This window comes from Lepidochelys kempii, chromosome 9, assembly GCF_965140265.1.
Source record: "Lepidochelys kempii isolate rLepKem1 chromosome 9, rLepKem1.hap2, whole genome shotgun sequence".
Taxonomy (NCBI): Eukaryota; Metazoa; Chordata; order Testudines; family Cheloniidae; genus Lepidochelys; species Lepidochelys kempii.
The window spans coordinates 58,616,634-58,630,595 of NC_133264.1; the positions used below are offsets into that span (position 1 = coordinate 58,616,634).

The 13,962-nt window shown below is 51.1% G+C and overlaps 1 protein-coding gene across 4 annotated transcripts in view; it reads right to left on the reverse strand.

The window, feature by feature from the left end:
* Positions 1-6,366: 6,366 nt before the first annotated feature.
* DGKK (diacylglycerol kinase kappa) overlaps positions 6,367-13,962 on the reverse strand; it is a 158,581-nt gene continuing 150,985 nt past the window's right edge. For 2 of the 4 annotated variants that reach the window (XM_073360585.1, XM_073360584.1), the window contains exons 29-30: positions 13,368-13,498; positions 6,367-10,531 (exon numbers count right to left, since the gene is read on the reverse strand). In XM_073360585.1, coding sequence (XP_073216686.1) covers positions 10,457-10,531; positions 13,368-13,498 — 206 coding nt within the window. In that variant the 3' untranslated portion in view covers positions 6,367-10,456. Of the gene's footprint in view, positions 10,532-13,367; positions 13,499-13,962 lie in introns of those variants that run through there. The other 2 variants (XM_073360586.1, XM_073360587.1) reach the window with 2 other exon arrangements.

The window sequence follows — 13,962 nt, forward strand, 5'->3', positions numbered from 1 at the left end:
CAGCTTTGCCTCATCTGCAAACTTTATTAGCACACTCCCACTTTTTTGTGCCAAGGTCAGTAATAAAAAGATTGATCCCAAAACCGATCCCTGAGAAACTCCATTAGTAACCTCCCTCCAGCCTGACAGTTCACCTTTCAGTATGACCCGTTGTAGTCTCCCCTTTAACCAGTTCCTTATCCACCTTTCAATTTTCATATCCACCCCATCTTTTCCAATTTAACTAATCCCCATGTGGAACCGTATCAAATGCCTTACTGAAATCAAGGTAAATTAGATCCACTGCCTTTCCTTTGTCTAAAAAAATCTGTTACTTTCTCAAAGAAGGAGATCAGGTTGGTTTAGCACGATCTACCTTTTGTAAAACCATATTGTATTTTGTCCCAATTATCATTGATCTCAATGTCCTTAACTACTTTCTCCTTCAAATTTTTTTCCAAGACCTCGCATACTACAGATGTCAAACTAACAGGCCTGTGGTTACCTGGATCACGTTTTTTTCCCCTTTCTTAAAAATAGGAACTATGTTAGCAATTCTCCAGTCATAGGGTACAGCCCCTGAGTTTACAGATTCATTAAAAATTCTTGCTAATGGGCTTGCAATTTCATGTGCCAGTTCCTTTAATATTCTTGGATGAAGATTTGAGCCCCCTGATTTTGTCCCATTAAGCTAGTTTGGCTTCTACTTCAGATGTGGTAATATCCACCTCCATATCCTCATTCCCATTTGTCATCCTGCCATTATCCCTAAGCTCCTCATTAAAGACTGAGGCAAAGTACTTGTTTAGATATTAGGCCATACCTAGATTATCCTTAACCTCCACTCCACCCTCAGTGTTTAGTGGTCCCACTTCTTCTCTTTGTTTTCTTTTATTTATATGGCTATAGAACCTTTTACTATTGGCTTTAATTCCCTTTGCAAGGTCCAACTCTACATGGCTTTTGGCCTTTCTCACTTTATCCCTGCATGTTCTGACCTCAATAAGGTAGCTTTCCTTGCTGGTCCCTCCCATCTTCCACTCCTTGTAGGCTTTCTGCTTTTTCCTTAATCACCACTCTGAGATGCTTGGTCTACAACTTCTGCCTATGAGTTTTTCCCCCTTTCTTGGGATGCAGGCTTCTGATAGCTTCTCCAGCTTTGACTTGAAGTAATTCCAGGCCTCCTCTGCCTTTAGATCCACAAGTTCTTCAGTCCAATCCACTTCCTTAATTAATTTCCTTAATTTTTTAAAGTCAGCCCTTTTGAAATTTAAAAACCCAACTCACAGATCTATTTTTGTTTATCCTTCCATTTGGTTTGAACTGAATTAGCTCATGATCGCTCGAACCAAGGTTGTCCCCTAAAACCATTTCTTCTATGAGGTCTTCACTGCTCACCAAAACCAAATCTAAAATGGCATCCCCCTTTTGTTGGTTCAGCAACTACTTGGTGAAAGAATCCATCAGCTATCACACCCAGGAAAATCTGAGCCCTATTATTATTACTAGCACTCGTCCTCCAGTCTATATCTGGGAAGTTAAAGTCTCCCATGATCACGCAGTTCCCATTAGTATTTACTGCATTAAACACATTAAAGAGGGCTCTATCCATACCCAAATCAGATCCCGGCGGTCTACAGCTCACCCCAAGCACTATCCCAGGGGAGGCTCTAGTAGTTTTCTTCCCCATTGTGATTTTTGCCCAGACGGACTCGGTCTTATCCATTCCATCGCCTCTTATTTCTTTACAGTCTACCTCATCATTGATATACAGTGCTACTCCGCCACCTTTGCCTTCATTTCTGTCTTTCCTAAACAGCACATCCCCTTCCACACCTGAACTCCAGTCATGACGACTACTCCACCATGCTTCTGTTCTCCCTAGAATACCTGGTTTCACTTCCTGCACCAGTAGCTCGAGTTCCTCCATTTTGTTACCGAGGCTCCTCGCACTGGGGTACAAACATCTTCATTTTGCTGTTTGGCCTCGCTCACATTCTGTACCCGATTAGGCACGGACATTCTACAGCCAGAATGACCTATTAGACTGGTATCCACACTGCCCTTCCTCCTTATGGCCATTCTCCTACCCACGGCTGTATCCCTTCTTACTTTGTTTTCTTCCCTCTCAGTGCTAAAATCCAGCATGGAGATTACCTGGACATCTCCCAGCCATCTCCCCCAAATTCCTAGTTTAAAGCTCTCTTAATCAGTTGTGCCAGCCTCCGTCCTAGAAGTCTATTTCACTCCCTACACAGGTGAAGTCCATCCTGAGAGAACAGTCCTCTGCCATGAATGCCTCCTAGTGGCCATGCATCCCCAAACCCTCCTTATAGCACCACTGCCTGAGCCAGCTGTTGATCATCATAATCTTGTCCCGTCTTTGTTGCCCTTCCCTAGGCACAGGCAGAATCCCACTGAAGATCACCTGAGCCTCAATTTCCTTAAGCATCTTCCCCAGCCTGGTATAGTCTCCCTTGATACGTTCCAGCGAGAATCTAGCTGTATCATTTGTTCCCACATGAAGGACAATCAGTGGATTCTTTCCTGCTCCCATTAGGATCCTCTTCAGCCTCAGGTCCACATCCCATATTTTAGCGCCCAGCAGACAGGACACCCTTCTGTTCTCTGGATCAGCTTTGGTGACAGACCTGTCTATTCGTCTCAGTAAGGAGTCCCCAATCATGTAGACCTGCCTTTTCCTGTTGATGGTGCGATTCTCCGGTCTATCCCCTGTTCCCTCTAGCTGCAAGTTCTCTTAATTCCTATTCTCCCTTGCAATCCTCTGCAACTCATCCCGTATCCTCCTGGGGCTCATATTTGGTGTTATCTCCATTGACTCTTCCCCTCTTCCTATAGGGCTAGCTGCTCTTCTCTTCTTCCTTGTCCTCTCACCTTCAGTGACCACCTGATGTGTCCCTTCTTCATTTTCCAACTCTGCAAACCTGTTCCTGAGCTCTGTTTCTCCTTCAATAATCAGTCTTTTCCTCTGCCTCGTTCTCTTAGTCACATGCTTCCACTGTCCACTTTTCTCACCCAGCAGTCTCCCCTCAGCGTTCTTTGGTCCTGCTTCCATCTGTAAATCTGAGCTTTTCCCTTCAGCCTCCTTGTGTCTTTGCTCCATCATCTGCTTGACCCTCCCTTCCCCCCTTCTAAACTCAACCAGAGTTTCCACCTGCATCTCCAATCCTCAGATCTTTTCTTCCATCAGGCAGCATTTCATGCAGACGAAACTCTTTTCAGGTACCCCTTGCAGGATTCTGTACATACCGCAGCTTCCACTGCTTGGGTCACTACCACTGCTGCTCTGTATCTGTCACAGCCTTCCCACCTAAGTCCTGTTGGTCCAGGAAACATACACAAACCTAAAACACCCCCACAGCAAAACAAACCCCCAGTGAGCACCACACCACTGCCAGAACATCACACACTCCCTTCACTAGCCTGTCTGTTCCTCTGCCTGGTTCTCCTAATCTTCCCCCAGCAAATTCCCCTGTTTACAGCTCTGTTTGCTGGCCCCTGTGCTGCAGCAGCTGTTGTGGTGGTTATGGATTTGTCCCATGGTCCACCTATTGACTCCCCCTCACGGACTGCCAGCCAATCACTACTCTTCTAACAGCCATGCACTGGGGACCAGCTCCTTACGGAAACCATTGCAGGGATGCTGTATCTCCCCAGGTGTGGCTGCAGAGCTATGTAACCTGCCCAATCACTCTCACTGCCAATGGGGTACAGCTGGTGCAGGCCCTGGATGGGATTTTCAAAAAAGCTCTGCACAGAGCCAAGTGGGGGATGAGCACATGACAACACCTTGCAGCACCATGTGAGCTGTTGCAGGGTGAATGCTGCTCCACCCAGCTCCATCCCTGCTGCCCCATAGCACCCAACACAACCTGCCTGTTTCTCAGCCTAGTGCTGCATGTGAGTAACCCACAGAGGGCTTGCTAAGGCTGCAGGTTTGTCACTGCATGGGGCTCGGGGCACTGGGAATCCAGCTCCCTCCCACTGTGGCTAGCTGCAGCGAGCCTGGCTCTGCATGTGGGCTGGGGGAGGCAGAGTTATGGAGTAAAATGGAGCCTGGCTCACTCTGGGCTGGAATTGTTTCTCAACTAGACCATGGCTGGAAGCATTAGGAGGGGCAGAATTGGGGCCCTCAACCAGCCCCTCCCATTGCAGTGTTTTGGGTGGTCAATGATGCAAACACCCCAATGCTCCCTACCATAAAGGCTGTGGTAACTACAATCAGCCTGATGGTGTGCAATGCTGGGCAGCCCCCACCCCCATCCGGTGGGGCTGGACTCAGGCTGTTCCTCCAAGGCCTGAACAGCACATCAGCGGGTGGCTTCCCAGCACAGTGCCAGGGGTGGGGTGCTACAGGGGGCATGGGGAATAAGTGGGAAGCTGTTCTCTTTAGCACACGTGTATGAAACAGAGCAATGCTGTTAGGCCAGGGGCTGCTGGTCAGGCCCTGGCCCTCTTCCGTGTGCTGGGCAGGGAGTTACTCAGGTTGAGGTAAACTGGTCTCTAACAATACCAGTTGCCTCCCCTCCCACACTTCTCTATCCAGAGGGACAATAACCCCCTCTCCCCTATGGTAGCCCTATTACATCTTTCTGTGTTTTGTGTGTGTATACACAGCAGCTAACCTCACATCGTCCTCTGTGACTAGGCCTCCTAGCTACTACCATAATCATTAATAGCCACAACTGCTATGCTTTTTTTCTTAAAGCCCCAGGTCCTGGAGTCAGGGGACCAAGGGAATTGCAGCTATTCATTTTCAAGGTGAACATCTAGTCATCAGGGCTGGGGAGAAGCTTGAAACTGACCCCTGAAAGACCCAGGCACAAAATGACCCCCAACATTTATTGTACCAAGATTTTGTGAGTTTTAGGCAGAGCTTATACTTTGGGGGCCTGGCTTGAGTTTTAAGGGCTGGGGTTGGCCATCTGAGTGGCTCACTTGAAAGATGAAATGACATTTCTCTGCTCCCCCTGGTATGACACTGCACTCTAGCATATTTTCATAAAATTATATAATGAATGTAATGTAACTGGAATATGCTTCATGCAAAAGGTCTCGTTTAAGGTATCATTACAAAGCTTATAATCTACTGTGTGGGGTCATCCTATTTGCATGTATGTTTCATTCTTGTATCTGAAACTAGAAATATGAAATATAACTCTGAGGTCCCATTATAATTATGTAAAGTGTGGGCCGTTGATGGTGGTTGGGAATTTTAATGTCTCCTATTAACCAGGACAATTGACTGTAAATGTTTCTGTTTCTTTGCAAGTCTTCCTGTATACCTGTGGGCTGGCAAGTGGGTAACGAAGTCTTACAGTGCCATGTGACCATGTCACCTGAACTAGAATCCATCTTTAACCTGGTACTTTTCCATTCAGAAGGAGGGGTGTGAACGCAGAGAGGGACAAAGGATTCCCCCCTTGTGCAAAAGACGTTTATATAAGGGGGCTGAACAGAGTAAAGGGGGCTGCAGTCATGAGAAATCCCCTACCTACCACCTGAGCTGGCACAAGGGCTCTACCAGGGGAAAGGATTGTGCCCAGACTAGGAAGGTGCCCGGTATGTGAAAGCAGTTTATTGAAACATCTCTGAGGGTGACATTTAATCTGTAATCAGTTTTCTTACTGTATTAGGCTTAGACTTGTATGTTTTATTCTATTTTGCTTGGTAATTCACTTTGTTCTGTCTGTTATTACTTGGGACAACTTATGGGAGGAGGGACAGCTCAGTGGTTTGAGCATTAGCCTCCTAAATTCAGGGTTGTGAGCTCAATCCTTGAGGGGGCCATTTAGGGATCTGGGGCAAAAATTGGGGATTGGTCCTGCTTTGAGCAGGGGGTTGGACCAGATGACCTCCTTAGGTCCCTTCCAACCCTGATATTCTATGAAATCCTACCTTTTGTATTTAATAAAATCACTTCTTACTTATCAGAGTATTAATATGGGGTAGGGGGCAAATAGCTGTGCATATCTCTCGATCAGTGTTATAGAGGGCAAACAATTTGAGTTTATCCTGTATAAGCTTTATACAGGGTAAAAGGGATTTATTTGGGGTTTGGATCCCATTGGGAGTTGGTATCTGAGTGCTGGAGACAGGAGCACTTCTTAAGCAGTTTTCAGTTAAGCCTGCAGCTTTGGGGGGACGTGGTTCAGACGTCGTTCTGGGTTTGCAGCAAGCAAGCATGTCTGGCTCAAACCGGGCAGGGGACTGAAGTTCCAAGCTGGCACAGGAAACAGGCTCTGAGGTAGCCTCAGCACATCAGGTGGCAGTCCCAAAAGGGGTTTTCTGTGATCGAACCCCTCCCACCTGGAATCCAGCCTGTCCCCTCAACTAGCCCAAGCCGCACCAGTAAAACCACACGCAAATGTTTCCATCATTTTTAATCTTTTACATTTAGCAAACTCCCCACCCCAAACTCTGCAGGCTGGGTGTAGCTGGCCCACTGCCTCCTTCCATTCCTGCCTTCAGCCTGCCCATAACAAACAGGCTAAGACACAGCCAAGCAAAACTCAAGGGCAGGGGTTTTTTTTGGAGGGGTGGAAGGGTCTCCAATCTTCTCCCCTACTTCTACCTCCACTCTTGCTTCCCAGCCTTCTGCTTCTGATCAGCCAGTACCTGCCCCACCCCCCACCACTGGACAGTAGCATAAGGCCACAGAGGATTTCACAAACACCGCTAACAGTGCATGGGGCTGGCTGCTTTTGGCCTCGGTCCTGGGTCTCACTGCAGTTAAGCCTCTCCCTGGCACGACTTAATTTACAGTAGGGCAGGAGCTGCTGCTGCTGCCAGCACCTGGCCAATTCAGTTACCAGCACACATAAAATGTCCTGTTAATATAAACAGGCTGCTTCTGGCTCCAGCCTCCCACAGCAGGGGCCCCCATCAGCTGTACTGGGCCACTGGCTGAGGCCAGAGATCAGAGGGGAGCCCACTTTCTAGTCTGACTAAATTTGGTGCAAACTGAGGAGGCTAGGACAAGTTCGTCTTGCTCCTGGCCTTGGGGCTAAACCCTGTTCCTGGGCAGTGATGCCATTAGGTGTCCCCTGCTTAGCAGTCTTGAAGGTGTGGGTGGCACCTGCTGACCTGAGCTCTGCAGGGACTTATCACGGCAGGAACAGCAGCATGTGGGGCAGTGCTCCCATTACAGCCCTGCCTCTTGGGGAGTTGCAGGAAGGAGATGAATGGTGCCAGGTCGGCCTAATGGTGATTTATGCTCACTTTGGACCAAGCCGAGGGAGACACCCTGTCCCTGGGGCTGCATGAAGGGTGGAAGGGCAGCGTCGAAGCCCCTCTCCCTGCATTATGTGGTGACCAGAGGGAGCATTGCAGTAGCCTAACTGTTCTGGCCTTTCCCATCCCAGGCTCTTACCCCTCCCCCCTGGGCCCAGCCTAACCCAGCCCATGCTATGGAGACTATATAGGGCAGCAGCTACCTCTGGGGAAATGGTCATTTCAACATCCCCATGTACACCCTCCCCCCACCCCATCCCTACATTCACAGTCACTATACACACCACCCACTGGATCACAGGTTAGCGCACAAGAGTTCAGCACTACCCCACCCAGCCTGCAGAGAGCACAGGCAGGCTGTTTCCCTTGACACCTGCCCCAGCCTCCTGGGTGCATGGCTCTATCTGGGGCACACACAGCAGGACAAAGGTGGGTGATGGAGGTATGACTCCAACCCTCACAAGACAATCTCCAAAGCCAGGCCCTATAACTCACTCTGCGGGGACCAGGGCTGGTCCAGGCAGTGATTACAATACATTCATAAGTGATTCATTGCACTGCCATCCAGTGTTAACACACAGCTCCCCTCCCCACTTGGGGCCATTGCACAAGAGTCCATGGCGGCTGTGTTTAATGCTTTGTCCTAACAGCAGATTTGCTGGAGGGTGGCTGGTTCCTGGCTCCTCCATGGAATGATACGCAAAGGCCATGGCAGTGGTGGGTATCCCAGGTCAGTCCATGCTGCTCTGGCCTTCTCCTGCTGCTTCACCAGTTCTTGGACTGCAGCCACAGTGGCACTTTTAAGCAGAACATGGCACCAGGGGGTGAAATGCAGCCCCAGGTGGGCCCAGCTGCTAGTTGGAAGGAAACACCTTTTTGCATTGAGGCAACCCTCCTAGTGCTGTCCGTGGGCCAGCGGCAATACTGCTGTAGAGCAAAACCCAGCCCTTAAGGAATGGGTTTCATCCCCTGAAGCTGTAGGAACTTTAGGAAAAAGCTTAAAGCGTAAGATTTCCTCCCAGCACCATTACTGCAGGGCCAGTGCCATGTGCGTGTCTCAGTGTAATGGGAAAGCTCACCTCTTCAAAAGTGGCCACTCCTTTTGGGTGTCCAACAGGAAGCACCCTGAGTTTGATTCTCACAAATGCTGGGCCCTGCCATGCCAGCAGGCATCAGCAGAAGGTGTGAGCTGTTAGCCCCTCTGGAATAATCAATCTCCAGGCAGCTTACATCGGACATACACAATGGGCAGTTGCTTGAAATTTTGGACTTAAGTTTAAGTGATTTCTCACCTTTCCCAGTGAATGGGAGGGTTTAATGCTGGCTCCTCACAAAGGTCTGGGGATGGGTCAATTATAGAGCTGATTAGACGACATCACAAGGGGTGGGAAACTTTTTTTACCAGTTTTTCAATATTTCAAGGAGATTTTTTCAAAATCAAATAATTTCCTCCCACCTTCATGACTGCCTCTTCCTTTTGTATCACTGTTCTGGGGCAATGAAGCTGGGAGGTGACTCTTTATTACATTGAGCAGGGCAATTTTTCCAAATTAACATCAAACTGCGAGGAAGAGATCAGAGGCCTCCGACTACCAGAGGAGCATTGGTGGCTGGTAATTGTCAGAGGCTGGAGTACTTGCTGCACCAACCTAGTCCAGTTCAATCCAGGACAGAATAAATTACAGGTTTACATCTCACTGCAATAAATATGTTTTCTCTGAAACTATTTACAGAGTTTAAATACATTTTATGGCTGAACAACAGTGGAGCGGGGTGGGAGGTTGTTTTTTTTTTTTTTTTTTGGTGGTGTATTTCACTATTACAACTTCCAAAGCTGCCATATTGAAATGTCAGAAGGTTCTCGAGCCTGCGTAAGCTGGTCCCCCTTGATGCCCGGAAGGAGCCCCCTCCTCTGCTCCAGGCTAGGAGGAGCCTTGAGTTCCCCATTTTTACTTCGCAGAAGCCTCTTGAATGGCACTGAATGGTGGCAGGGAACGTGAGCTGCCTTTGGGTGGGACGGACAGTGGGAGGCCTGATCTCAGGTGGGGCTCACAAGGCTAATGTGCCCCTGGGATCAATGGGAGTCAGGGCGGCCTATGATGAGTTTCAGGTTCTGGAACCCAAGAGATTTGGTATTCAGAGGAGGAAACCAACATGCTACCCATGTAGTGCCGTGAGGCTAAAGGGAGCTCCATCACCTCTGGCTCAAAACAACCAAGCCAAGAGGAATGAGGGCCGGTGGGCCAGGACAGGGTGTCCAGTTGTCTCAGCAGACAACCCAATACGCCCCAGTACTGCTGGAGGAACCAGCTACATTCCATAGGCAGGAAACTGGCAAACTAAAGCAATATACACACACGCTGCTCTGAGCGGCCTTTGGACGAGACGCGGGCAGGAAAGGTGGCCCAGCATGCAGTGTACCCTTCCAGGACAGGATACGCTGCCACGAGCCCAAACGTATCACAGCTTTGAAATGAAGACTAGAAAAGCCATGGTGCCGGTGAGGCATGCCCTAGTGCCCATTCCCCCACAGCCCTGTCAAAGAGGCACTGTCCCTCCCTGAAGGTGGGACATGAGGACTCGTAGCCTTTGACACTGTCGAGTGTTCTGCTTCCGATGGGCCCCAGCTGGCGCCGTAGTCTCACAGATCTGGCCATTTCATGGTGTTTGCTCGCACCTCACCACTTGCTGCTGGCTGCCTTCTCTCACCTGACTCCGTCTCCTTCACATTGAAGCCTGAAAGTAGCCAACTAAATGTGATTCAGCTGCTATGGAAACCTGGCAACCCCAACAGCACACATACAGCTTGGTCCTTCCTTCTTGCTCACAGGTACATACAGAAATGAACTGCTGACCTGAAACCATCAAGCACAGAAACCAAAACCACGAGAGCAATCAAGGGCAAAGACGCACAGATCAATGATCTTTGGCAAACATGGAAATGTAAACTCTTCAGGGGCACGCTTGAGAGTGGTGATGAGAAATGTTCTAGTGTAAGGATTCCACAGCATCCCATTCTGGGCCGTTTGCTGATGGGATGCATCTGCATCAGGAACAAACATGCTCGAGAACAGATGCCTAGGTGTTTAGCGTTCTAGAATGACTGTGAAGTTGCTAGTGTTCTAGAGTGCCTGTTCTAGATTTCAGGTTCTAGAGGGCCCATCCAGAATTAAGATTCCTCATCACGGTCACTGGCCGCATTCTTTTTCCTTTATATACTTTGCTAGGGATGGCTGCTGATGTCTTTAATTCCCTGGAGAATCCTCTTCATATGGCCCACCTTTGTTATCCCCAGATCCTGAATAAAAGAAGAGAGGAGAAAGTGTGGGTTGAATAAACACGCACCTGACAAATACACAAAGCGTCTCTGAATCACAGGGTTAGGGACATTTTTATTACTGATCAACTCGGGCTCCAGTCCTGCAATACTTGCACCCCAGCCTCCCTTGGCAGTCTAGGCGGCGTGCGCAGGATCAAGTTCTACGGCTTAGTGGCATGTGAAGCACATGAAGCATCCGATGAAGTGAGCTGTAGCTCACGAAAGCTTATGCTCAAATAAATTGGTTAGTCTCGAAGGTGCCACAAGTCCTCCTTTTCTTTTTGCGGATACAGACTAACACGGCTGTTACTCTGAAACATGTGAAGCACAGCGACACATTAGCAAATGCAGCCAGGAAAACACTGGCTTAAAAGCCCCGCTGGATTTCTAGCCAACCATCTGCTTGCCCCTCGGTCGGAATCCAGCCCCCCACAGGAAGCAGCTCTCACCACAGGCAAACTGCGAGTCCAATCCAGCCAGGAGGCTGGCGTATCTGAGACTCTCCTGGGCCAGGTGGCTGGCTAAGAGTGGGCCCTGCACCCAGAGATGGCATATCCCACCTACCAGGCTGGCAGCAGCAGCTGGATGGTGCCCCACGCTGGGACCCACTGTCTTCCATTCGCCAGTCAGGGTCTGGGGCTGCCCACAGGGGAGGAGAGCCCCGGAACCCGGGGGCGGGGGTGCACCAAAGAGGGCTTTGAGGCCTGATCCACAGCCCACCCTGGCTGCGTGTGGGGGAGGAGACATTGGAATAGAGAATCCAAAGGCATGCCATAGCCACCTCCCCCAGTGGGGTAGGGCAGGCTGTGTAAACTGTGCAGGCTGAGGAGGAGCAGGGCAGCGTGTGTGTACTGGGCAGGCAGGAGGCTGGCAGAATGGGGGAATGGGGCGTGTGTACCAAGCAGGCAGGATTGCAGGGCAGGCCCTGTGTACTGGGTAGGCAGGTGGAAGGCCAGTCAGGGGAGTGGGGCAGGGCATGTGTACCAGGTAGGCAGGGGGCAGGCTGGTCGGGGGAGTGGTGCAGGGTGTGTGAACTGGGCAGGCAGGAGGCTGGGAGGATTGGGGAGTGGGGTAGGGTGTGTGTACCAGGCAGGCAGGGGTAGTGGGTCAGGGCCTGTGTCCTGGGCAAGCAGGTTGCAAGCTGGTCAGGGGAGTGGGTAGGGCATGTGAACCAGGCAGGCAGGGGGCTGGCAGGATGGGGGAGCGGGGCAGGGCCTGTGTACTGGGCAGACAGGGGGCAGGCTGGTCTGGGGAGCTGGTAGTGGGTCAGGGCCTGTGTACTGGGCAAGCAGGTGGCAGGTTGGTCAGGGGAGTGGGGCAGGGCATGATGTGTACCAGGCAGGCAGGGGGCTGGCAGGTCAGGGGAGTGGGGCAGGGTGTGTGAACTGGGCAGGCAGAGGGCAGGCTGGTCGGGGGAATGGGGCAAGCTAATGTGCACCAGGCAGATGGGACAGGCTGGTTGGGGGAGAGAGGCAGGGCATGTGAAACGGGCAGGCAGGGGGCAGGCGAGAGGGACAGGGCGTGGTTACAGGGCAGGCAGAGGGCACGCTGGTTGGGGGTGCTGGGCAGGGCTTATGTACTAGGGAGGCAGGAGGGAGGCTGGTCAGGGGAGTGAGGTAAGGTATTTGAACCAGGCAGGCTGAGGGGGCAGCAGCTCGGAGGAGCAGGGCAGAGAGTGTGTACTGGGCAGGCAGGTGTCAGGCTGGTCAGGAGACTGGAACATGATGTGTGAACTGGGGCAGGCAGGGGGCTGGTAGGAGTGGGGCAGGGCGTGTGTACTGGGCAGACAGGGCTGGTCGGGGGAGTGGGGCTGGGCTGGTTGAAAAATTGTAGTTGGATGTTTTCCATCGGAAAATGCTGTTTCAGCTAAACTGAAATTTTTATGAAATCAGATGGATTTTGACAAAAGTTTCCACAAAAAATGTGACATTTCAACAATTAAAAAAAAGAACTCTTCAAGTTATCCAGGCTCTAATGTCCATGTGAATCAATGGCAGGCTGGCGCCAAGCACCGGTGTGGATTTGGCCCTCAGTGTATTAACTGGAGGAACAGATGTTTTCAGTAGCCTAGAGAAATGATTCCAGGCTAATGGCACAGCTGCTCCTTCAGAGCAGAGTGCGGTCTCCACGGCCCAATTCAGATCTGGGCCTGTCTGCCAGGAAGAGACCTACTGCTACCAGATGTGATAGGGACACCTGCTCAGTAGGCAATTCTCCCACTCCCCACCCCAAACCTCCTCTCAGCTCATTTCACCTGGCTTCCTAGGAATGAGCGTGACCCTGTGTCCTGGGGGTGGTAGGCTCTGGATCCCATTCCCAAGCCCCACCTTCACTCGGGTGTTTCATTGATCACCCGGGCCAGGTAGCTGGAGGAGATGAATGGAGGTTTGGCTTGTGCTATGGAGTCCCTGGCTGGGAGTCACCATCCCACCCCCTGGCTGCGGGAAGCCAGGGCCGTGCAGCAACACCATGCCTCCCCTGGTTCTCAAGGAGCCCATATTCTGATGGCGTGGCACCACCCGCAGCGAAATGCAAATACACTGACTCATAGGGCAGGTGCAGCATGCAAGTGCAGCCCCGCCATTGCCATTCAAGTGCCATGCCAATGACTGGGTTCCAGGTGAGGGGCTAACATGCCAACGCAGCCCTGCCAATGCAATTCCAAGCTGGCTTACAATCATTCATAGTTTTCTGCCAGGAGCCAGGCTGCACCAATCGGGCGGCATTCTGCCCATAACTGTGCCCATGCAGCTCAATGGGGCACTGGTGGAGAGAGCCACGCTGCCGCAGTCAGAAAAGCAAGTCATGCGAGTACCTTCAAGTCTCTTCTCTCCAGCAGGATCAGCTCTGAGCCCTGGATGTCATGGTGGAAAAAAATGTCTTTGTATTCCCCTAAGCCAAGCGTGTCCAGCCAGGCCGCCACCTCCTCAGCGCCCCATTTCTCCACTAGCAAAAAGGGAAAGCAAAGACGATCGACTCAGCAGCGAAAAGTGGACAGAGGCGCAGCCGAAAGCAACACGCGCACACACAGGGAAGCACAAAGCCAGGCAGGGTGAGAGCGCAGGCAGCAGGCAGCAGCATTCCAGCATGGCAGGATCGCATGCCTGGGACTCGGGTGCCACCCGCACCCCCAGATGGAAACGCTCCCTTGCTACAGCCAGGATCTGTTCCAGGCAGCTCTGCTCAGGAGAGGGGCCCTGCCGGGATCCCATTGATTTCTGCTCCCTCACCTCCCTAGCGCAGGGACTATTCCCAAGGCAACCCAGGGTCTCACAACCCGACCCATCTCTATTTCCTACATGGACAGTAGCACGAGAGCTGGGATCGGGGTGGTAGGTGACCTGGAGGGTGCAGATTTGGCCCTGGAGGTCACGTGACCCGCGATAGCTGTTTCAGTATGGCTCACAGTT